Source organism: Grampus griseus, assembly GCF_964374135.1.
Source record: "Grampus griseus genome assembly, chromosome: 20".
In the NCBI taxonomy this organism is placed as follows: domain Eukaryota; kingdom Metazoa; phylum Chordata; class Mammalia; order Artiodactyla; family Delphinidae; genus Grampus; species Grampus griseus.
The window spans coordinates 48817667-48844466 of record NC_139014.1 but is presented as its reverse complement, the minus strand read 5'-3'; the positions used below and the strand labels follow the sequence as shown (position 1 = coordinate 48844466).

The window sequence follows — 26800 nt, the reverse complement described above, 5'->3', positions numbered from 1 at the left end:
GCAGAGCACACATCTTCCAGAAAGCCTTAATGAGCTCTTACTACTGAAGAGAGGACGATTCCAATGGATACTTAGAATGGCTTAATACTCTTCACTGACTCATGCAACCACCACCCCTAGCCCTTCTGGATCTCTTAGTTTCCCCAAATGTCCTGCCCTTTTCAAACATCTGGCTAGTTCCTATAATTATCCTTTAGTCTTAGCTTAGATATCACTTCCTAAATGATGCTCTCACCAACTCTTCCTACTATATGAACCTCATATCTTATGGCAATTACAAATTTAACTGACTGTCTTCCCTGCTAAACAAATGTACTGGGCTTCCCTGGTGGCGCAGTAGTTAAGAATCCGCCTGCCAATGCAGGGGACACGAGTTCGAGCCCTGGTCCAGGAAGATCCTACATGCCACGGAGCAACTAAGCCCGTGCGCCGCAACTACTGAGCCTGCGCTCTAGAGTCCATGCGCCACAACTACTGAGCCTGCCCTCTAGAGCCTGTGAGCCACAACTACTGAAGCCCCCGTGCCTAGAGCCTGTGATCTGCAACAAGAGGAGCCACCACAATGATAAGCCCGTGCACTGCAACAAAGAGTAGCCCTGCTCGCCACAACTAGAGAAAGCCCATGCACAGCAACAAAGACCCAACGCAGCCAAAAATTAAAAAAATAAAAAATGTACTTCCTTTCAGAAGCAATTTCTCCAGTGTCTCCAAACCCAGTAATATTTAAAGTCAGTATTTAAATGTTTACCTGAAGGACAAGACTACCTCTGATGAAAAGCAAATTAGCCTTAGAAGTTTTTCGATCTCCTTTCTTATACACAAATGAGCAAATTTCTATCCCATATAGTATGGCTCAGCTAATTAGCTAAGAACACTGTCAAGGCACCACCTTGAACACTTCAAAATGAATAACAAAGCATTTACAGAATGTCTGGTTTTGAGCAGTACTTCTGGCTGTACTCCCCAAATTAAACTATTTGTAAAAATGTGCACCCAGGGACTGAAAGAATCAACTTATATAATTAAATGGTAGGGCCACTGTTATTTATTTAAACCACTCTTAGATAATATAACCACATCATCTTCAAGATAATACTGCCTTACCAATCTCTATAAAGAAAAGGTTTCTATGTAGCTCATTGAGAAGTGGAATCAGATCATGAAGGAACCATTAAAAAGGAGACTGGCCAGACATTAATTTTTTTACTCCAATGTTAATTATTACCTGACCCATAAAGAAACAGTCTCCAAGGACCCTAAGACCGAGCCATATGGTAAATGGAAGTGTTATCAGTCAAGGTTCAGGGTGCAGAAAACAGAAAATACATTCAGTATTTTAATGAGAAGGAATTTAATGAGAAATTAGGTGCTTACAAAGTTATTCAAGTGGCTAAAAGAATGAGTTAGGGAAAGAACTTCCAGTATGACAACCAGAGAGATACAGAACTGATCTACCAGCAACCCTGGAGCCAAAAGTTCAAGAAGAGTACGGCAACAGTGATCCAGATTCAGAACATGAAATCAAGGAGAAATCACTACATCACTTCTATGCAACACTGTATGGCAAATCATGGCAAGTGTAGTAAGAAAATTAATTTAAAAGCATATAGATTAAAGAAATAAAACTGTGTTTATCTGCAGACTATAGCTGTGTATGTAAAAAATACTAAGGAAAATATTAAAAGGCTACTAGATCTAGTAATTCAGCAAGGCTGCACAGTACAAGGTCAAAATACCAAAAACATCAATTGTTAAATGTCCATCAACAGAGGAATGGATAAAGATGTGGTACATATATACAGTGAAATATTACTCAGCCATAAAAAAGAACAAAAAAATGCCATTTGCAGCAACATGGATGGACCTAGAGATTGTCATACTAAGTGAAGTAAGTCAGACAAAGACAAATATATGATATCGCTTATATGTGGAATCTAAAAAGAAAAAATGGTACAAATGAACTTACTTACAAACGAGAAATAGAGTCACACATGTAGAAAACAAACTTTTGGTTGCCAGGGGAAGGGGGTGGGTGGGAATTGGGAGACTGGGATTGACTATATATATATATACACACTACTATATATAAAATAGATAACTAATAATGACCTACTGTATAGCACAGGCTACTCTACTCACTACTCTGTAATGACCTATATGGGAAAAGAATCTAAAAGAGTGGATATATGTATATGTATAACTGATTCACTTTGCTGTACACCTGAAACACAACATTGTAAATCAACTACATTCCAATAAAAATTTAAAAGAAAGAAAAGAAAAAAAAATCAATTGTATTTCTGCATGAAATACTTCGGGATACACTTAAAAAAGCAGATACAAAATCTATACAGCAAAAACTACAAACTTGCTAAAATTTTAGAAGACCTAAATAGGGACTTCCCTGGTGGTCCAGTGGCTAAGACTCCATGCTCCCAATGCAGGGGGCCATGTTCGATCCCCGGTCAGGGAACTAGATCCCACATGTCACAACTAAGAGTTCATATGCCACAACTAAAAGATCCCGCATGTCACAAGTAAAGATCCCACATTCTGCAACTAAGACCCAGCGCAGCCAAATAAATAAATATGTAAATATTTTTTAATAAATAAATAAAATTAAAAGACTTAAATAAATTGAGAAATATACCATATTAATGGAAGACTCAGTATTGTTAAGATGTCATTTCTCCTCAAATTAATCTATATATTCACTGTAATTCCACTCAAAATCACAGTAGGCTTTTTTGTAGAAACTGTGTCAAAATGACTTGAAAAGGGCTTCCCTGGTGGCGCAGTGGTTGAGAGTCCGCCTGCCGATGCAGGGGACACAGGTTTGTGCCCCGGTCGGGGAAGATCCCACATGCCGTGGAGCAGCTGGGCCCGTGAGCCATAGCCGCTGAGCCTGCGCGTCTGGAGCCTGTGCTCCGCAACGGGAGAGGCCACAACAGTGAGAGGCCCGCGTACTGCAAAAAAAAAAAAAGACTTGAAAAGACCTCAAAAAGCCCACACAATTTTTAAAAGAAAAACAAAGTTAGAAGACTTACACTGCATGATTTTAGGACTTACTATACAGCAATAATCAAACTGTGATATCAGCATAAGGTAGACATATAGATCAATGTAACAATACAGAGTCCTCAAAGACACCTACAATAGGTTGGTCAACAGAAGTTCCAAGGTAATTCAGTAGAAAAAGTTTAGTGCCTTCAACAAATGATGCTGGAACAATATGCTACAACCCAGATCAACCTTTTTTTAAATTTATTTTTGGCTGTGTTGGGTCTTCATTGCTGCACGCAGGCTTTCTCTAGTTGCGGCGAGTGGGGGCTACTCTTTGTTGCGGTGTGAGGGCTTCTCATTGCGGTGGCTTCTCTTGTCGTGGAGCATGGGCTCTAGGCACTCAGGCTTCAGTAGCTGTGGCTCATGGGTTTACTTGCTCCACAGCATATGGGATCTTCCCGGACCAGAGCTCGAATCCATGTCCCCTGCGTTGGCAGGCGGATTCTTAACCACTGCACCACCAAGGAAGCCCAACCCAGATCACTCTTAAAAACATTATGTCAAGTGAAAAAAGCCATAACAAAAGAACACATATTGTATTATCTCATTTTCATGAAATGTCCAGAAAAGGCAAGTTCATAGGGATAGAAAGTAGATTAGTAGTTGCCTGGGTGTGGGGCTGGGAAAGGGGAGTGTCTCCTAATGCGCCCAAGATTTCTTGCTGAGGTGATGGAAATGTTCTAAAATTACACTATGGGGGACTTCCCTGGTGGCACAGTGGATAAGACTCCGCACTCCCAATGCAGGGGTACGGGATTTGATCCCTGGTCAGGGATCTAGATCTCACATGCATGCGCAATTAAGAGTTCACACGCCGGGCTTCCCTGGTGGCTCAGTGGTTGAGAGTCCGCCTGCCGCTGCAGGGGACACGGGTTCGTGCCTCAGTCTGGGAGGATCCCACGTGCTGCGGAGTGGCTGGCCCATGAACCATGGCCGCTGAGCCTGCGCGTCTGGAGCCTGTGCTCCGCAGCGGGAGAGGCCACATTAGTGAGAGGCCCGCATACCACAAAAAAAAAAAAAAAAAAAAGAGTTCACATGCCACAACTAAGGAGCCGGCAAGCTGCAACTAAAAAGCCCATCTGCTGCCACTAAGACCCAGCACAACCAAATAAACAAATTTTTTTAATTATTAAAAGAAGAAAATTACACTATGATGATGGCTGCACAACTCTAAACATACTGACTGTACACCTAAAATGAGTAGGTTTTATGATATACAAATTAAGCCTCAATAAATCTGCCATAAAAAATATACTTTCATATGTGGGGGGGAGGAAAAGCAGAGACTAAGTCCTTGGAAATTAGAAATAAAATTGCTGGGACTTCCCTGGTGGCGCAGTGGTTAAGAATTCCCCCTGCCAATGCAGGGGACATGGGTTCGAGCCCTGGTCTGGGAAGATCCCACATGCCACGAAGCAACTAAGCCCGTGAGCCACAACTACTGAGCCCGCGTGCCACAACTACTGAAGCCCGAATGCCTAAGGTCTGTGCTCCACAACAAGAGAAGCCACCGCAATGAGAAGCCCGTGCACCACAACAAAGAGTAGCCCCCACTCGCCACAACTAGAGAAAGCCTGTGCACAGCAACGAATACCCAACACAGCCAAAAATAATTAATTAATTTTAAAAATCATCATAGCGTTTCTTTAAAAAAAAAAATAAAGAAAATTGCCAAAATGAAAACTAAAATGGCCAGTCTAAACAAACAAACAAAAAAAAACAGGCATGGCCGAAGACCAAGTCACTAATATGGAAAAAAAAGTGTAGGGAATCTCCACAATATAGTAACAAAAGACAGAAAATGGACAACGGAAATAAGGAGAAAGAAAAGTGATCAAATACATGACTAGTAGAAGTTCCAAACACAATGTAGGGGAATGAAGATGACGACAAAATAATAAAAGAAGGAAATTTCTGAGCTAAAGACAGACCTAAGCCTTCAGCCTAAAAGAGCCCATTGAGAGTCTAAAACAACGAATAAAAAAAGTTTACACTTAAGAGACACATATGGGTAAAATTTTATAACTGAGTATGAAGAATATCCTTTAGAACTTCAAAAATGTATCTACACAGGAAGTAAAATTAGACTGACATGAGTAATTCTCCTTCACTGTCTTCTCATAAGGAATTCTGGACACTATAGACAATGAAACAATGACATCAAAGTTTCATGCGGAAAAGATTTTCAACCCAGAATTCAATTCTCAGAAAAGCTAACAATCAAATGTGAGGACAAAATAAAGGCATTTTTCAATATGCAAGGACTCAAAATTTACCACCCACACACTTTATAAAATTTAAGAAATACTAGAAATAGGACAATATGGGTTATGAGAAAATAGTTGCATATGAGCCAGAATAACTAAGTGAAGGTGAAGGAAGTAAGACTTTGTTTGATACTTAAAGATTCTCCTTCAATAGACACAGTTTCAGTGATGAGAAGTACAGGGCCTATTTAGGTACAAAATTGTTATTTGGTATTACAATGAATACATTAACATAATTATATAAATGCTGTTTTCTGGCTCTTTTTTGAGACAAGACAAAACATTATTTCAGTTATAAAAAAGAATATAAATGTTATAAACCCTGATAATATAAAAACAATTAACAAAAGCTGCATGGGGGGAGAATCACTGAACTGTAAGTGATCTAATTTTTTTACCTTTCATGGCAAAAACTCCTATGTAAGGTTGATAAATCATTTTAATAATTAAGCCAACCATCAGAAGAGCTACAAATATATAACAAAAATCAGGAAAGGGAATTAGTGTTATAAAAGTCTTCATCTTTCACAGTGAGAAGTTAAAGTCATGAATTAAGAGCTATCATATAAACTATAGTGGTAACCATAAGCATGAACTATAAATTCCCTCTGGAGATGGAAAAGGAAGGGGGGTGAGTGGATGGGAGACTTACTTTTCATTTTATTCTCTTTGGTAGAATTTATATATTTGTCATGAATATGCAATATTTTTATAATTTAAAGAAGTGTTTTATAATAAAAATTGAATTTTGTTTTAGCCATACAATGGAATACTGTGTTTGAAAAGAACAAAATAAGTTTCTACATACCAATACATAAATTGGTTCTACATACTTATACTACACTATATTAAGTGAAAAATCGAGATGCAGAACAATGCATTAGGATGGTACTATGTTTACAATAAAATGTGTGGTACAGCCACCGTGGAAGACAATTTGGCAGTTTCTTATCAAGTTAAACACAGTCTTACCATACAATCGGCAATCATACTCCTAGGTATTTATTCAAGGTACCTGAAAACTTTACTTTCACACAAAAACCTGTATACAAATGTTTACAGCAGCTTTACTCATAATCACTAAAAATAGGAAACAACCAAGATATCCTTTAACATAGGAACAGATAAGTAAACCGTGGTACAATGGAATGTATACACTGGAAAGTATACAGTGGAATACTGTTCAGTGATAAAAAGGAACAGGTTATACTGATTCATGTAACAAATGTAGATTAAAAAAAAAGAAAAAAAATGTAGATGAATTTTAAATGCATATTTCTGAGTGAAAGAAGCCAGACCCTAAAAGCTACATATGACAAATTTAGGGAGAAGGCAAAACTGCAGAGACAGAAACTAGATCAGTGGTTGCAGGGACTGGTGGAGAAGGGAGTGGTCAACTGCAAGGGGGACACACGGGGGAATTAAAAATCGACAAGGATGGAATGAAGACTATGACAAATGAATCTAACTGTATTACAAATGTATGACATAACTTCACTGAAGGGGTTGGGGGGGGTGGGAGGCTGACTTAAGTAAGGTTGGAAATCAATATTTGTAAACTGAAAAGGACAAAGAACTGTGTATAAACACTGTATTCTAGTTGTAAACTTGTTTCCCACAAGGGTATGAGTTAAAAATTCTAAAACTGCTTTTAAACAACTGGTAGGGGTCAGGTTTCTCACTGTCAGAGAGGGAAGTTACAAGAAAACAAGAAGGGAAGACTAGAATGAACATTCTGCTACTTGATTAGAGTCAGAAACATCAGTATGAACCTAGGAGTAGCTTAATACATATACAGATGGATATACAGAAACATTATAGATATGTATATACCTAAGTTAAAATACACATATTGCCTACTGCTGTCCTATAAGGTAATGACACTCCAGTAGCAACGAGCACTTTCAATGCTCAGATCTTGGTTTCTAGGTACTATTCTTGGAGAAACAGCTGACTGCAGGGCTGAGACAGAGAAAATACAAGATAGGTCTGACACATCCTGTAGTCATCAGAAAATAAGGAAGTGCTTAAAAACTAAAAGGTTGACTGCATGTCAAAGCAACATCAGAGCCAAGTTGAAAGAACTCTCAATGACCAAAGCTGGAACAATTCAGGGACAAAATGAATGACATAAGGAACAAAATAAATATATGATGATTAATTTATGTCTACTTTGCTGGGCCACAGTACCCAGATATGTCGTCAAACATTACTCCAGATGTTTCTGTGAAGGGATTTTTTTTAAATGAGATTACAATTTAAATCAGCAGACTTTCAGTAAAGCAGATCACCCTCCATAATGTGAGTGGGCCTCATTCAATCAGTTGAAGGCCTTAATTTTTAAAAAGACTGACCTCCCCCAAGAGGAAATTCTGGCAGCACACTGCCTTAGGAATTGTACTACAACACTGACTCGTCTCTAGGGTGCCAGGCTACCCTGCAGAACTTGGACTAGCCAGCCCCTACAATCACATAACATATAGATATACCTGTATATCCATCCTATTGGTTCTGTTTCTCTGCAGAACCCTGCCCAATACAGATTTTAACCCCCAAAATATAAGCCCATACTGAGTAAATTATTGATTTAACAAATAAATGGGAGAAGTGACAAGTCTTCCTTACAGATGAATTCCAAATGATGTAGGTAGTGTCCCCTTCAGTAGGTGGGGCCTAGTCCCTCCTTCCCACATGAGTATGGGCTGGACTTCGTTAAGTGAGTAGCTTACAAAGATAAGGGTAGGAGAAGAGAAAAACAGTAACTTTACAGTGGAGAAACCTGATCACCACTGCCTTAACCAAGGGATCATGGTTCACATCACCAGTGTTGTTGTGTGGTTATCGACTGGCATGTGATAAGAAGGGCACTTCACCTCTGTGGTATTCTTTCTGAAAACCCCAGTCTAATCAAGAGAAAAACATTAGACAACCCCAATTTGAGAGACATCCTACAAAATACCTGAGAGGTATTCCCCAAAATTGTAAGACACAAAAAACAAGGAAACTCTTGAGAAATTCTCCAAGAACAGACAAGACTTAGGACAACTAAATGCAATGTGATATCTCAGATGGGCACCTGGAACAGAAAAATGGACATTAGGTAAAAACTATGGAAATCTGGGACTTCCTTGGCGGTCCAGTGGTTAAGACTCCGAGCTTCCACTGCAAGGGGTGTGGGTTCGATCCCTGGTCGGGGAACTAAGATTCCACGTGCCATGCGGCACAGCCAATAAATAAATAAATAAATATGGAAATCTGAATAAAGTATGGACTTTAGTTAATAATAATCTATCGGGACTTCCCTGGTGGCACAGTGGTTAAGAATCCGCCTACCAATGCAGGGGACATGGGTTCGAGCACTGGTCCAGGAAGATCCCATATGCCGCGAAGCAACTAAGCCTGTGTGCCACAACTACTGAGCCCGCGTGCTGCAACTACTGAAGCCTGTGTGCTACAGCCTGTGCTCCGCAACAAGAGAAGCCACCGCAATGAGAAGCCCACGCACTGCAACGAAGAGTTGCTCCCACTCGCCGCAACTAGAGAAAGCCTACACACAACAACAAAGAAGGTCCAATGCAGCCAAAAATAATAAGTTAAAAATATATATATACTGATTCATTAATTGTGACAAATGAACCATACTAATGTAACATGTTAGTACAATACTGGGGAAACTGGGTGCGGGGAATATAGATAGAATTCTACTATCTTCAGAATTTTTCTGTAAATCTAAAACTTTTCTAAAATTAAAAGTTTATTTAAAGAAAAAAAGGCCTATCACAGTGGCACTGCTTCCAACAGCCATACCATATGCCTTAGACCCTGAAGAGGGCAGCAGGAAGCACAGCACTCTCACTATGCCACTGATGCACCTGCAAGAGTTAAATATAAACCAAACTGGTTAATGACAGTTTTGTTCTTTTCCCACCAGGCAAATGCTAAGGGCAGAAGTTGCAGCAAAGGTATAATCCTAAGGGAGAGATGTAAAAACAACCAGAAGAGACTTTGAAGATACAGTATTTCCCTGGGGAATTACCACACCACAGAGGTCCACAACAGTTTGAATAAAGCACAGTCCAAACTCCTAGACTGCTAATGATGACAATATAAACCACCCTATGCACTACCAAATACAAAAAATATTATCCTACGAGGTAAAAAAGTATTAAAGGGAAGTCTCAGAGTAACACCCTTCTCTACATAAGCCTTGAAATAGACAGATATTTTAGTTTTAGAATCCTACAGCGTAGAAGATGAGAAATAGACAAACTCAAAATATCAGATGAGGCCACAAGCAACAGTAGTTACCCTTCCAAAAGGCACAAAGTTTTCAGAATTTAACAGTGTACTATTGTATAAAAAGCAGTAGTTTTGGTAATAAGATGACCTGAGTTTAAAATCAAGTTTAAGGGCTTCCCTGGTGGCACAGTGGTTAAGAATCCACCTGCCAATGCAAGGGATACGGGTTCGAGCCTTGGTCCGGGAAGATCCCACATGCCGCGGAGCAACTAAGCCTGTGCGTCACAACTATTGAGCCTGTGCTCTAGAGCTCGCGAGCGACAACCTACTGAGCCCACACGTCTACAGTCTGTGCTCCGCAACAAGAAGCCACCGCAGTGAGAAGCCTGCACACCACAACAAAGCATAGCCCCAGCTCGCCACAACTAGAGAAAGCCTGCGCACAGCAACGAAGACCCAACGCAGCCAAAAAAATAATTTTTAAAAGCTTAAAAAAATATATTGTAATAAATTCAATAAAGACTTTAAAAGTGGTCCACATCAGAAAAAAAAGGCTTCTTCCTTTCAGAATTTCAATTTACAAAAAATGCAATGAAAAAATAATCAAATGTTAAGAAGCTACAAAGGGATGGCTGATGTTTGTATCATGTTTTATCTTTTCCAAATCTACAATAAACATGTTCATTTGTAATTAGGAAAGTTGTATTTTAAAACATACACATTCCATTTTCCTTTAGAATACCTTGATTTAGGGTTACCTGACATCTGTTTTAAGAACATTTAACTCACCCGCAAAAAACGTAAGAAAATCAAAAAAAAAACAACAAACCTAAGAAAATCAAAGAACATATGACCCCACAGACACCCCAGGACCCAAGTAGGAAAGGAATAATTGGGCTAACACATTTTTACAGTCTCTATATAGACCTAATTTAAATACTGTTAAAGAACAGGCTCAGAGAGTAATGAAATCTAGCTGTCTTGGTTCTGCTATTGTGAATAAGCCAAACTGAGTTTCCTCCTCTGAAAAATGTGGTTAACCACCTTGGTAGGAAACCTAAGATAGCTAAGATTGAGGACCAGACAGAAACTTTGAAGACATTAAAAAAAAAAGAAAGAAAGAAAAAAAAGTAGAAAAAGGGACTTCCCTGGTGGCACAGTGGTTAAGAATCTGCCTGCCAATGCAGGGGACACGGATTCGAGCCCTGGTCCGGAAAGATCCCACATGCCGTGGAGCAACTAAGCCCGTGCGCCACAACTACTGAGCCTGCGCTCTAGAGCCCGTGAGCCACAACTACTGAGCCCATGTGCCACAACTACTGAAGCCCACGCGCCTAGAGCCCATGCTCCACAACAAGAGAAGCCGCCGCAATGAGAAGCCCGCGTACCACAACGAAGAGTAGCCCCCGCTCACTACAACTAGAAAAAAGCCCACGCGCAGCAATGAAGACCCGATGCAGCCAAAAATAAATAATTTTTTTTAAAAAAGTAAAAAAAGCTTTAAAAGGTGGGGGGAGAAAACCTTTCATTTTTGAGGTAATTTATAAAGAGTTAGAAAAACCAGTCATAGTAAAGTAGTCCATTAGAGAAACTGCTTTGAGAGAAAAGTAAGGACCTTGCTGAGACACTGAGGGTGCCCAACAAGTATCATTTGGTCAGCTATACTGTAAATAAGTGAAGGGGGGTGGGGGGTGTGGTATAAGGGCAAGAATGTCTACACTACTGTGGTGAAGTATATATATTCTAATTATCAACCAATATTTATTTATAAAAGTCTACGCTCCCCACTAGAAGGGGAAGCCAGGAATTGTATCATGAATCTTTGTATCCCCGGGGCCTGGCATATAGAAGGAATTAAATGTTTACTGAATGGAAGTATTCTAATTGTTTCACTTTCTACCTTAAAAGGTTCAGTTCACATGTGCTTAAATCCTGTGTGTGGTGGGGGGGAGATCCAGAATGGTAATTTTAATCCATTCAATAAGTATTTACTGGTTGCTTGCTGTTTCTGTCACCCTTCTAGGCATCTGTGATATGTCAGTTAATAAACAAAACCAAAAATCTCTGTCCTTATGGAGAGACCGTAGTCTAGTATCATTCTCCACTCTGCCCAAAGTAATGCTGAAGTGTGGTCCCTTAACTGGTGCCAATCCACCAAACTGTTAATGGTCCCTGACCACCAGCCAAAGGAAGCATTTTGAAACTCAGATAGCAATTTGATAGTCATTTTATATGATGAACCTAATATTATAAATATGGGCTCAAATCTGTCTATTTCATTTTTCTAATAATTCATTTTTTATTGCTTTTTAAAATATTATATAATGAATTGAATTTTTTAAATATTTATTTATTCATTTGGCTGCGTCGGGTCTTCATTGCCGCACATGGGATCTTTTAGTTGCGGCATTCAAACTCTTAGTTATGGCATGTGGGATCCAGTTCCCTGACCAGGGAATCGAACCTGGGCCCCCTACATTGGGAGCATGGAGTCTTAGCCATTGGACCACCAGGGAAGTCCCTGGAAAATTTTTTTAAATTGGTCTTTCACCACAGATAATGAGAAGCACGGGTCCCACATACTTCGGATCACATCACTTCCCCCCTCCTCAGTGACTCTGTTCTTCAGTATCTTTATGGTATTCCACAAATAAAACCAACCTTTCCAAATATTATTTTCCCACTAGTTCAGTTTATCATATACTCCAACCACATTGAATTGTTTTCAGAACAAGCTTTCTGTCTTGCTTGTTCTTTTCCCTCAGCCCTAAATACTTTCCTATTTTATGTGATCAAATTTTACATATCCTTTAAAAGTCAAGCACAAATGCCACCAACTCCTCAAAAGCCCTCCAGGTAGAAGCAAGCTTTCCCTGACTTTCTCTGATACACTATTTTAAAGCAGCCCTCTGAGGATTTTCTACAGACTACGAGTTCCTAGAATACAAGAATAACTTATTCATCTGGCATCCCTATAGACTATATAAAACAGGCATCAAATTTGCTGAATGATGTAAGAGACAGTATTATATGTGCATAAATGAGCTTCACTCAAGAGATCAGAAAAACCTCCAAAATTATACCCAAAATTGTATGCATTTTTCTCAGGAGAAGGTCTTAAATGCTTACTAAATTCTCAAAGGAGTCTAAGAAGCCCCCAAATGTTAAAGAAACTACTGATATGGAAAGGGCTTGGGTTTCATTGGCAGACAGATATATTTCTGCCAGCCAGCTCCATCAGGGTTAGCTTGGCGAAATACCAGATATAATATAAACCTTAATTTCCTTATCTCAAAAAGGTGATATTTACTCCAAACATTTGCTGTAAGAACTGAATGTGACCACATATAGAAAGTCTAGGATCATGAAGAGTAACCTGTTTCCTTCCTGCCCTCTTCCCTCTTTTATATGTTAGTGAAGTAAGCAGACTTAAGTTCTTTACAAAATTTTTTTAATTACAAATTACTGCCATCCCTTGAAAGTTGTGCCCAGACCACTTTCTTGGAAATCTTCAACAGGGTTATTTGTCTTTCATAAATATCTATTTGTTTTAAATCTGTCAACTTTAGACTTCTGTAATGTTAAGTAATTCTAATTACTGTTTTTTCTACATTGCTAAATGCAAAGGTTTTTTTTTTAATATATAACTTAATGCTCTTAAAAGAACTGACATCTTGATTCTGCTGTATCTAAAATATAGTCCTATTCCTATAAAGCCTTCCCTGACTTCACTGTACTCTCCCATAATTAATCACTCCTTCCTCAGTGCTACCTTCTGCTCCTTCCACATGTATGTTTTATACTTATACTGCATTATACTTATACTGCAATATGTACTTACGTTGCATTATAACTTTGTTTACATGTCCATCAACGCCTACAAAATGTAGCACCTCAAGGCAGGAATACCGTATCAATTATCTTTGCATTCCCCCAGCATTTCTCAATGCAACTGAAGAGCTCAATAAATGAGCTTTTTTTTTTTTGCGGTACGCGGGCCTCTCACTGTTGTGGCCTCTCCCATTGCGGAGCACAGGCTCCGGACGCGCAGGCTCAGCGGCCGTGGCTCACGGGCCCAGCTGCTCCGCAGCATGTGGGATCTTCCCGGACTGGGGCACGAACCTGTGTCCCCTGCATTGGCAGGTGGACTCTCAACCACTGCGCCACCAGGGAAGCCCAATAAATGAGCTTTTATACTGATCCTCTCTTCCATTTTCCAAACGACAACACAAGAAGTTTAAAGGAGGATCATTTAAAATTAAGATGGAATTTCTACCTCAAACTACAGATTTCTCAATTCCAACTTCCTATTCCTTGAAAGTGTTGTTATGGCAATTATGTTGCTATGTTTGTAACTATGAATAGTAAGTTTAAAAAGGACTTCTCTACATGAAAAAAGACTGATAAAAATGCTCTGGTTACAAGTGACTTTTTAAAATTTTTTATTTTAATACACAGATTTATAGGGCAATGGAAAAAAACAGATCAGAAAGATCTCCTATACCCTTTACCCAGTTTCTCTCAATGCTAACATCCTGCATCACTATCGTATAATAGCGAACCCAAGAAATTGGCATTGGTACAATCCACACACTTTATTCCTATTGTATCACTCTTATTTGTGTGTGTGTATAGCTCTATGCAATTTTATCACATTTGCAGATTTATGTAACCACTATAAGACAGAAACAGTTCCATAACCACAAAGATCATTTATGCAGCCGCCTTACAGCAACACACTATTACCATCCTTAATCCCTAAAAACCACTAATCTATTCTCCATCTCTACAATTTTGTCATTTCAAGAATTTTATAAGGGTGTTAAGACCATTCAATGGGGAAAGGGAAGTCTCTTCAACAAATGGTGTTGGGAAAACTGGATATTCATACAGAAAAGAATGAAGTTGAACCCTTATCTTATATGACATACAAAAATTTACCCACAATGGATTAAAGACCTAACGTGAGACCTAAACTATAAAACTACTAGAGAAGGTTTGCGATATTGGACTTAGCACTGATTTCTTGGCTGTGACACCAAAAGCACAGACAACAAAAGCAAAAATAGACACCTGGAACTACATCAAACTTAAAAACTTTTATGCAAAGGACATAATCAGAGTTAAAAGGCAACCTATGGAAAGGGAGAAAATATTTGCAAATTATGTATCAGATAAAAGGTTAATATTCATAGTAATAAAGAATGTATACAACTTAACAACAAAAAATCAAATAACCTGATTTTAAAAACAGGTAAAGGACCTGAATCAACATTTTGCCAAAGGTGATCTACCAAGGCCAATGAAGATGGGAAAAGTTGCTTAATGTCAGTAATAATCAGAGAAATGCAAATCAAAACCATATCACCTCACATCAATCAGGATGGCTACAATTAAAAAAACAAGTGTTGGAGAACAAGTGGAGAAATTGGAGTCCTGTACACTGTTGGTGGGATTGTAAAATGGTGCTACTGCTATGGAAAACAGTATGGAAGTCGCTCAAAAGCATTAAAAATAAAACTTCTCAATACAGATGCACTACTCTGGTGGAGGATGTTGATATTGGGGGAAGCTAAGCTTGTGTGGGGGCAGGGGGTACTATGGGAAATCTCTGTATCTTTTACTCAATTTTGCTGTGAATTTAAAACTGTTGTAAAGGGAATTCCCAGGTGGTCCAATGGTTAGGACTTGGCGCTTTCACTACTGGGGCCCAGGTTCAATCCCTGGTCAGGGAACTAAGATCCCACAAGCCATGCCGCGTGGCCAAAAAATAAAATAAAATAAAATAAAAAATAAAACGGCTCTAAAAATAAGGTTTATTTTTAAAAAACAGAACTACCATATGACCCAGCAATCCCACTTCTGGGTATATTCAAAAGAATTGAAAGCAGGATTTTGAAGAGATATCTGCACATCCATGTTCATAGCAGCAATAATCACAATAGCAAACAGGTGAAAGCAACCCAAATGCATCTACAGATGAATGGATTAACAAAATGTGGTATATACAGACAATGGAGTATTATTCAGCCTTAAAAGGAAGGAAATCCTGTCATATGCTACAACATACATTACACTAATGAGCCAGTCACAAAAAGACAAAATACTGTATGAATTTACTTATATGAATCAAATGCAGAGAAACAGTAAAACAGTTGTTAGCAGCAGCTAGGTCAAGGGGGAGAGGGAGAGTTGTTTAATGGGTATAGAGTTTCAGTTTTTCAAGATGAAAGAGCTGGAGATTTGTTTCACAACAATGTGAATATACTTAACGCTACTGAACCATACACTTAAAAATGGTTAAGATGGTCAATTTTATGTTTTTTACCACACAGAAAAAAGAATTTTATATAAATGGAATCACAGAATATGCAACATTTTGAGATTAATTTTTCATTCAGCATAATTCCTTTGATATCATCTAAGTTGTTTTGTTTATCAATGGTATATTTCTTTTTACTGCTGAGTAGTATATTCCATGGTATGGATGTACCACGGTTTACTCATCCACTGAAGGACATCTGGGTTGTTTCCAGTTTGCAGTTATTACTAATAAAGCTACTATGAACATCTGCATGTAAGTTTTAACCATTTTTTTTTTTTTTTTTGCGGTACGCAGGCCTCTCACCGCTGTGGCCTCTCCCATTGCGGAGCACAGGCTCCGGACGCGCAGGCCCAGCGGCCATGGCTCACGGGCCCAGCCGCTCCATGGCATGTGGGATCTTCCCAGACCGGGGCACGAACCCGCGTCCCCTGCATCGGCAGGCGGACTCTCAACCACTGCGCCACCAGGGAAGCCCCTGCATGTAAGTTTTTATGAGGATATAAGTTTTCATTTCTCTAAAATAAATGCCCAAATGTGTACTTGATGGGTTGTATGGTAAGTGTATATTTAAACAAGAAACTGCAAACTGCTTCCACACTGACTGTACCATCTTACATTCCTACCAACAATGTATGAGAGATGAAGTTTTTCTGCCTCCCCTGGCCAGCATCTGGTGTTAATTTCTTTTAATTTAACTATTCTATATAGGTATGTGGTGATATCTTACTGTGGTTTCAACTTTCATTTCCCTGGTGTTTAATGGTGTTGAACAACTTTTTATTTGCTTATTTGCCATCTGAAATGTGTTTTGCTCATTTTCTAAGCAGGCTGTTTTCTTTTACTGTTGAGTTTTGAAGAGTTCTTTGTATTTTCTAGATCAGTCTTTTGTCAGGTTGTTTGCAATTTTGTTCTTCCAGTTTGCAGCTTGTCTTTTCATTTGCCTTTCACAAAAGTTTTTTTATTTTGATGATGTCCAGTTTACCAATATTTCCTTTTATAGATCATTCTTTTGGCGCCATGTCTACTTTGCCTAGAATTACTGTCTTAAAATAGAAACTCTAATTAAAATACACCTTATATAAGAAATTGATAATATAATTAAAGTGTAAGTACATTCAAAAGCAAATCAAAAGTGTCTTCTAATATAAAGGGCATTTTTAGGTTTTGTTGTTTATACTTTTAACAGATCCCTAACCAATGGACAAGAAAGGCGAAGAAAAGCAGAGAAGGAAGAGTAGCAGTTTTTCTAAGTTATTAGACATTAATATAGAACATCAATAAAAGGTAAACATTTCCACTTACAAAAATTAACTTTTCAAAAATATTCTAGAACTTAACATCATAAAGAAAAGTACACATCTCTAGCAACTGCAATAAACTACAGAATTTTTTCCTAGCTGTTTCTTTGAGGGCCAGAATCTATCAATGGAGCAGCACTGATAAAAATTTCTGATTTAGGGAATTCCCTGGCTGTCCAGTGGTTAGCATCCACACTTTCACTGCGAGGGCGTAGGTTCAATCCCTGGTCAGGGAAGTAAGATCCCGCAAGCCATGTGGCACAGCCAAAAAAAAATCCTGATTTACTTGAATTAGCCTAATACTATCTTGCACTAGGTAAAAAAAAATTAAATTCTCTATTTTAACATGTATATATCTTATTTCCTAAAGACGCATTTTATTCTTATTCCCTCATTTATCTGTTCATACCAATAATTCATGTTCATTACCAAAATTTGCAAAATATTTGCTTTTTTTATTTGTACTTTTCTGTGGCTGAAATGCCTTCAACCAAATATAACTATACTATGTTTACCTGGCCAGACTGGTTCCGTAAGCATATACTATGCTTTCCTCTCTGAAAAGTTATTTCCTATAAACCAGTCAAGGATGGCATTAAACAGACTTTTGCAGGTCATCTAGTGTTTTAAATTCTAACAAAAATATTTCTCAATAATTTAGAAATGCAAAAATCCTTCATCCTGGGCTTCCCTGGTGGCGCAGTGGTTGAGAGTCCGCCTGCCGATGCAGGGGACACTGGTTCGTGCCCCGGTCCGGGAAGATCCCACATGCCGCGGAGCGGCTGGGCCCGTGAGCCATGGCCGCTGAGCCTGCCCGTGCTCCGCAAAGGGAGAGGCCACAACAGTGAGAGGCCGCATACGGAAAAAAAAAAAAATCCTTCATCCTAAATTGAAGTGAGTCCATTAAAATAAAAGAATGCTTAGCATTTTACTTGCTTGAAGCAAGAGCACATCCACACTACAATTTACAATAAATTAGCATGACCTCCTCAAAGAAACTTGCACTAAAGTAAACAAGATCAAATAACCCAAGGATTGAAAGTCTTCTTGATATATACAAACACTCTTCACCTGAAAAGTCAAAAAGCAACAATAATATAGGAGTAGTGAATGGATTTTCAGATTTTCCTCACTCGATATCACTCTATCAATAATGAAGGCATCTAATGTACATTTATATGCACACATATCACCAAATATAATGTGTATTAACTCAAACTATATAATAAAACCATATACTTTGGCACTACTTTATAGTAAGTACAGATTATACTAATATACTAATATGTACAAATTAGAGTTTACTTCAGTATTTTAATATATTAAGCAGTACTTGAGAAAGTGAGGTCTTCCATTACAAAAGACAAGTACGTTTCATTCCGACTTTATACAAAAGTAAACTACCATTACTTATAAAAAACTAAATTTCATTATATATCAAAAATATTCAGAGTAACACAAATTATAACTTAAAACATTTACTCCCTAATGTTAAGAAAATTCACTAAAAAAAACAAAAAAGAAAATTCACTTACTAAAAAATTAGACTTTTTTCCCAGCTTTACTGAGATAAAATTGACATATAACACTGCGTGTGTTTAAGGTATACACGATTCAATATATGTACATATTTTGAAATAAGATTCTGAAACATAACATCAGATGCATAATTCCTTGATGCTCCCTCCACTACAGGGATTACAAATCATCCAACACCCCTCCCTCAACCACAATGTCTGTTTCATTTATACTTTTTTTCTGACAGCATATAGTAGCTGCATTATTTCTATAACAGTGTAATGATTTCTGGATATAAAAATTCCCAAACTCTATTAACAATTAGTGGTTTGATGAAATATAAACTTACTTTTATAATTTTCTTCCATTTCTAAATATGTGGGTAAACAACTATTAGTATACAAATATTAATATTCTGCTCATCACCTAGAATCTTCTACCACTAGGGTATCCCTGTCAATAATCAATTACTCTATTTCTGCTACTTTAAGATTATTAATGAAATTTTATGTCAGAATGCCAATACATTCTAGAAAGGCCAATGAGAAATATTAAAAATTGGGCTTTCTTTGGCCCCATCTGGACATGTAGACTAATACTCTGTGAAGGTGAGGCCAGGAATCTGTATTTTTAACATACTCCCAAATGATTTTATTGCACATAAATCTGAGAAACACACATAACTAACTCATCACAACCTACTTACATATGTAGACAAGGAGACAAAGATTTGGGAATGTTGCAGATTACTTTAAAATATGCAATCAAAATTTCTACAGTAAAAGGAGTTCAATTATTTTATTGTTACTGCTTAAGAGATCCTTCTTGCTAGTTCTGGGATGACAGGTACCTATGAGAAAGCAACTGTGTTGTCAATGTTAAAAAAAAACTCAAGTGATCTTAAAAAAAAAATCCTCTTATTCTTTATAAATGTTTATCATAAAATAAAAGTTAGTATGGTTAGAGTAGGGAATAAGTCCAATTAGTCCAATTTATTTTCTCAGAGTTAACTGCTAACACAAAAAAGCTTAGCGCTACTTTCAATCTATGACATTCTACAGAATGTTGGTCGTAAAGTGACAATGGCTAAAACATCTTTTTATTATTACCTTAAGAATATCACTTAGATTTTAATGTGCATTATTTCGTACATAAAATTTTATTAAGATGAGAACATTTCCCCAATCATTTTGGTAGTTACTGGATAAATTAAGCTCGAATATTTAAATTTATAAAACCATATTTCACAATTGTGCTAAACTGCTGCTCCCTGGAAGACAATATAGCCAATTAAAAACAACGAAGTCTCTAATAAGAAGGTCCTGAATATGAATCTAGCAGCACCACTTACTACCTGTGTGACCTTGGGCAAGTTATTGATACTCTCTTAGCCTCAATTTCCTTATTAGGAGGATTAAATGAGATAATATATGTAAAGCTCTCAGCGAAATGCTTGGTAGATGCTATGCTAGTCCTCAGTAAACGTTAGCCCGTATAAACATATATATAAACATATATAGCTATATAAACATATACAGTGTAAGAAGCCACACAAGAAATTATTGATGATGGCTGCTTCCAAGAAAAGCAGCCTGGGTTGGGATGGAAAGACTAAACCTTTTTTATACTCTTTATATTTTTAACCACTGCTTACAACACCTTTTCAAAAAAAAAAAATTAAATTATCTCTTGTGCTGTAGGATTTCTTAGTGTTTAGCATTATGCACTGCAAAAACTGAACTGTGACTGCTGAATTCGCAAAGAAGTAAGTCATAGTCTAATAATACCCACAAAGAAATATACAACCTATCTGATTTCATGAATCTGTTAGGTGTTCTTACTTGCTTCACAATGGCCATTATGGTCTTAATTAAAACACCTTAAACCAGAGTTTTCAACCTCAGATGACTATGTCCCTCAGGGGACATCTGGCAACAGAGACATTTTTGGTTGTCACAACTGAGGAGGTGTACTACTGGCATCTGGTGGGTAGGGGCCAAGAATGCTGCTAAACATTCTATTATGCATAGTATAGGCCTTTACAACAATAATCAGCCCAAAACATCAGTGGTGCTGAGGCTGAGAAACTCTGCAACCCAAGGAACCATTCTGCTTCACTCAGAAAGTCACCAGGTTCTTCATTACAGTTACCAACAAAACACAACACACACACAATAAATTCTCCCCTCAAATAATGAAGTAAAATCCTTCAGGACTGGCAGACTAGGGTCTCAATAAATGTAACTATTGTTAGCCACTGTTGTTGTTAAGTTTCTGAAATTCTAGCAGCTAGAATGGCTTAGGTTTGTGTGTCTACTCAGTTCAATACATTTCAAGATTTTCAAAGCATTTATTATTACGCCTTCCAAAAGTTCACTCTAAATTATTTCAAGAGACTACAGTTTACCATTCTTTCCTGTTTTCAAATGATATCTGAAAAACCAAAAAGCTCAAACAATGTACTACTAACGACTAAAATACAACAGGGCCTTTATTTCAGTATGTAGTTTTATCAAGTCTTCCCAATAAACTTGATATTTTCACATTTTCCTTAATACACTGGCCTTGGTCTGTTTTATACATTTTGAGCATGTTAATAACCTTCAAAAATTTAAGAAACTATTAACAACAGTCCATTGTGTCTGATCAAAAAGACAAGAAAATTAATCAGCAGCTAAGTAACTTTATAATGAGGCATGAAAAATTACAAACTAAATCATTCTGTTCTCCAAACTTAAAGCATATCTTGGTGTGCCTTATCAAAAAGTCAACCATTAAGAAAGAGCTTTGGGAAATGTCTTATCAATATTTGGGATTAATCTTGTAAAAGAGTGCAAAACTGAACCAAGTGCCTATCAAAATTTACAGCCTGTTCACAAATAGGTTGGAAAGAATTTTGAAATACTGCTACTGATAACACTTATTAGTCATACTTTACTATCTTAGTAACTGCTTAACTTCTTTTACACCTTTAAAACATGTATCTTTCCCATTATGAAAGAGTTGAGTACTGTTTTAATACTGATTTAGTATTTTAATACTGTTTAACAGTCCACCACATAATTAAAACTTATTCTGATTTAAAGTATTCTTAGGGAGAAAAAAGAACATCTTAATTCCTTCCTCCAAAACAAAACAAACCAGAAAAATACACAGAGTAACGTGTGTTTGCAAATATAAGATGCAATAAAGTTATTCTTTCACTGCTTGCCCAATACATTTGCGATGGACACAGGTATCACTAGAAATTCTCCATTCACTCCGTCACTCTCCCTGAGCATTTAGAACTTTAGTACTTGTCCAAACCTGCTTGCTCATGCTCTAATAATAAACCTAATTATACAACCTGTAACAGCCCCTGACAACCTTTTCCTTAAGAAGCCATAAAGGTGATTTAACTAACACCTCAACCTAAGTCTTAGTAAACCTATTTCAAAAATAGATGTCTTCATTTCAGCCTCTGGGTTCTGCCGAGGGCTCAGGGCCGCTGGCTGTGGAGCGGGGAGGTGAAGATCTGTCAGAACTGTGAAGGACACAGGCTGGGCGTTGGGCAGCAGTGGTTAACTGCTGGTTCATTTCTCTTTAAATCTGGCAGCACGTGGGGCGGCATTGTGAAGCCACCGACCCGCCTCCCCCCTTCCACTCCGCACACGTACGTCCCCGTCCCCACTGCGCATGCTCCACTCACACAGTCCTAGCAGAGTCGGAGCCAACCCCCTAAAAAGTCAACCTGGAAGCCGCAAACGGCCGGAGGCCGGGACAATGGGGGAGGGGGACGCAGGCACCTCTGGGGAGGCAGGCTGGCCACCGCCCCAAGCCAGAGCCCGCGGGCCTCAGCCCCGGGGACCCGCAGGCCTGCACAGGAGCCGGAGTCGCTCGGAGCACAAAGCACCGAGCCGGCCAGCGAGCGGCTCTCGGCTCGGCCCGCTCCTACCCTCCCCCAGCCGGGCGGCGCAGCCGGAGCCTGTGCCAGGCGGAGGCAGGCGAGGCGGCGTCCCGCGCCCCGCAGGGTTCTCAGACCCCGCGCGCCCGCGACGAGGCCGCGGAGGCCGGGGCTTTTGTTGTCCGCCACAACTCCGCGGACCCGGCGCTGCCTGGGCAGAAGTTTGGCGCGCCTCACCTATCCGCCCGGGGGCCAGTTCCTCTCGCCCACCCTGCCCCCGGCTGTCGGCCCGCGGCTCCGACAGCCGAGCCCCGGACGCGCAGCCGGCCCGGCCCAGACGCTCTTCCTGCCTCGGGGGTCTGGCGGCCTCTGCCGCACCTGAGCCCGGACCCGCCCCTCCAGGGAGGGTCCGCCGGGGCTGTGGACCTACAGCCCCTCCCCCGCAACGTCCCACCGAACGGTGGGGGAGGGGGCAACCTCCCCTCCTTCCCCCGGGGCGGCAGGCCCGGTCCTGGGGCCGAGGCTGGGGCGCGTCCCCGCCCCTAATGCCCTAAGAAAGCAGGGAAAGAAGTAATGGGCCCGGCTGGGACTGGCGCCCTGGCTCCCCAACCTCGCAGGCCCGCTCCCGGCCTCGCCGGGGGCTGCCGCTTCCCCTCGCCCGTCCGGCCGCCCGCCCGGGAGCGCCCAGGAGGAGGAGAGGAGGAGCAGGCAGCTGCTCGCCGCGATCGCGGCCCGGGCCGGCGCCCCTCCACCCGTCCGCTCACCTGCCAGCTGTCTTCGCAGTAGCAGTGCCGACTGCAGCTCCGTCATCCTCCCCGCCAAGGGCCCGGGCTGGCGCCGGGGCTTCCGAAGAACTGGGGACAGGCTCTGGGGCTGCTCGAGCTGGGTGTGCTGAGGAACCCGGGCCCCCACGACGGGAGCGCCGAAGCCAACGGAGGCTGGGCTGGGGCGGCGGTAGCGGCGTCTCGCTGCCGGTGCGAGTCAGCTCGCTTCAGCTTTCCTCACAGCGCCTCACGCCCGGAAGGGGAGGGTACCCGTGCCGCCGCGGCGCGCACTGGGACTTCGCTCGCCCGCTTCCCTCCTTCAACCCGCCAGTCGGCCCCACCGGTGCCTTCCCCCGCCACTGCCTCACTGCGCGCAGGGTCGCTCCACGCAGGCGCGCTAGGGCTGCCTACTTCGGAAGCTGCCCTCCCGCTAGGCCGACCCCTCTGGCTCCCTGCCCCGCCTCCGGAGGCGGAACCCCGCCCCCTCCGCGCAGTGGCCCCTGACGCCGCCATCTTGGGAAGGTCGCCGCCTGGCCTGGTGCCGGGGCCTCGGCGGGAGACGCCCCGCAGACGCCATGACAAAGAGGTCGCGGAGGGTCAAGACAGCACCTCCGGGTCGAAGCAGGTGGTCTGAGAGTGAAGGGGCCAAAAGAAGTGGTAGGTGCCTAGTTGTTGGCGAGCGCCCAACAGCTATCTAACACTCCACGTATGGTGTGCGAATTAGTCATTGTTAAAGGCGAACTTAGTATACACGGTGTGCCCCATTTTAAGCACACCTCCAAAATAGACTTCAGATATGCTGGTAGTTCACTTTACAGAAAGTTGCACAAAAAGATTCTTGAAATAAAAAAAATGTTCTGCATCTCATAGCACAAAATGTTTAAACACCATTAATAATCTCTATGTGTAAAGTGAGTTGAGATTAGCAAAATCTGATATACACGGTGCAAAATATCCAGAAAGGCATCTACTATGTAAAGTCTAAGTGCGGGATCTAGGGTTTGGAAAAAGCAACCTTACCCCGCTCTACCTCTTCTCATCCTCATTCCCACAGCTTTCTGCCTTGCATAACAGAGTCTTAATAAAGAGACGGAGCAGAAGGAAAAATGATACCTAATGGCACTCAAATGTATCTGTTCCTTCAAAAATATTTACTGAACCTGGGCTTCCCTGGTGGTGCAGCGGTTGAGAGTCCGCCTGCCGATGCAGCGGACACAGGTTCTTGCCCCGGTCCGGGAAGATCCCACATGCCGCGGAGCGGCTAGACCCGTGAGCCATGGCCGCTGAGCCTGCGTGCCCGGAGCCTGTGCTCTGCAACGGGAGAGGCCACAATAGTGAGAGGCCCGCGTACCGCAAAAAAAAAAAAAAAATATATATATATATATATATATATATATATTTACTGAACCTGCATTAACTTTGCACCTGAACTGTAGAAGACACAGAGAACACAGCTCTGTTCCTATCCTCAAAGGTCTTACAGTCTCCGTGAGCTCCAGGTAGGGTAGCCAGAGGAGGACCAGGTTCTAATACAGTTTCTTGATTCCAAAAATTACTGAAAAAATTGTCCTCACTCTCCCCCTAAAACAAGACTTAAAAGGAACAAATAAACATTAAGAGTGAATCTGCAGGGCTTCCCTGGTAGCGCAGTGGTTGAGAATCCGCCTGCCAATGCAGGGGACACAGTTCAAGCCTTGGTCCAGGAAGATCCCACATGCCGCAGAGCAACTAAGCCCGTGCGACACAACGACTGAGCCTGTGCTCTAGAGCCCGGGAGCCACAGCTACTGAGCCCGCGTGCCACAACTACTGAAGCCCGTGCGCCTAGAGCTGGTGCTCTGCAACAAGAGAAGCCACCACAATGAGAAGCCCACGCACCACAACAGAGTAGCCCCCCTCGCCGCAACTAGAGAAATACGACGTGCAGAAAAAAAAAAAAAAAAGAGTGAATCTGCATAAAAACATAAATCTACCATTAAAAAAAAAGGTGAATCTGGGCTCCTTTGGGAAACAACTCCCTGGAGCTAACCCAGGTTTTGTGAAGCCTAAAATTTACTCCGTTTGAAGGACTCTCTTTAGGGAAAAAATTTTTTTAATTGCATTTGAATATGATTGTCTATTTAGAATGAGAAAATAAACCACAAATAACTGTATGCTTGGAAAATTGTTCCCTTTCTCTGAGATCTCTTGAGGCAGGTTGTCAGAAATTCTGCTTGATTGCAACATGGTGTCCTCTCTCACCTAAAACAAATTCCAGCCTTCCGGGGAGCTCTAAAGCTTCCTTAGCTTTACCAGAAAAAAAATCCGTTTCTGACACCATCCCTCCTTTCTGGACCAAAAATCTTTCTATTTAAGTAAATTTTTAGTTTTATCAAAGTAGTAAATACACATAGTTCATAACCGGTGTATTAAGGATTATAGTGAAAAACAAACGTATTTCTCACATGTGCCCTTCACCATTCCTAAATCCTGCTTACCAAACGCAACCCCTTTTAACTCTTTTAGCAGTTTCTTCTCGTAGTTACCTCCATTTATTCTAAATGATATAATGCTTTTTCTTGACTTATCCATTTTAGACCTTATATATTTATTCTTATTGTAACTGATAAGGATTTAACTGTCATGCTACTTTCCATCTTTTATTCTCCTAAATTATTAAATTATCGTATTTAGTTATAGCAATAAATGGTTTTTACACTATTGTGACTTTGTAAATGTTGAATAGGAGAGTCAAATACTATAATGGATTATATTCATTCCTTACACAGTTTTTTTTTGGAGGCCTAGTGTTTCTAATTATACTTTTTTTTTCTTGCAGTATCTTGATTATAATTAATATCCTTCCCTTCCCTATTCCACCCTAGTGCTATCGTACCACTTACCCTATCAAGCCCTTTTTCTTGAAACTCTCCCTTCTAGAAGTCTCTATGTTACCCTCTAACCTGGGCTGGTTGCTTTGGGCTATGCTTCCTACATAGAAGTCTTCTTAGGACTCCCCTTGGCTGCTCTCTTGGGCTGAGTCTACTGCATCCTAGATCAAGTCTAATTACTTTTTGTTACTCCCTTCTTTTGCTGGAGCATATTATCAGATAACTTCTGATGAGTATACATGAGGCAAATTTTCCAAGTCCTTATAATAACAGCTGAAAATGCCATTATTTTAAACATCTATAATTAAGTGCCAGTTTAGCTGGGTACAGAATTTTATGTTTAAAATCAAATATTTTTCTTCAAAAATGTGAAAGCATTGGTCCATTGTCTTTTAGCGTCCAGTGTTGCTGTTGATTCTTATTCCATTGTCAGTGATCTCAGTGACCTACTTTTTTTTCTTCTCTGGATAGTCCTAGGATTTTTTTTTCTGACTGTGTTGGGTCTTTGTTGCTGCACGCAGGCTTTGTCTAGTTGCAGCGAGCGGGGGCTACACTTTCTTGCGGTGGGTGAGCT

The 26800-nt window shown here is 40.4% G+C and overlaps 1 protein-coding gene across 1 annotated transcript in view; it reads right to left on the bottom strand.

The window, feature by feature from the left end:
- UBE2G1 (ubiquitin conjugating enzyme E2 G1) overlaps nucleotides 1-23730 on the bottom strand; it is a 104686-nt gene extending 80956 nt beyond the window's left edge. The window contains exon 1 of the mRNA XM_082679592.1: nucleotides 23358-23730. Within this exon, the coding sequence (XP_082535718.1) occupies nucleotides 23358-23403 (46 nt within the window). The 5' untranslated portion in view covers nucleotides 23404-23730. The remainder of the gene's footprint in view (nucleotides 1-23357) is intronic.
- Between the last annotated feature and the right edge of the window lie 3070 nt (nucleotides 23731-26800).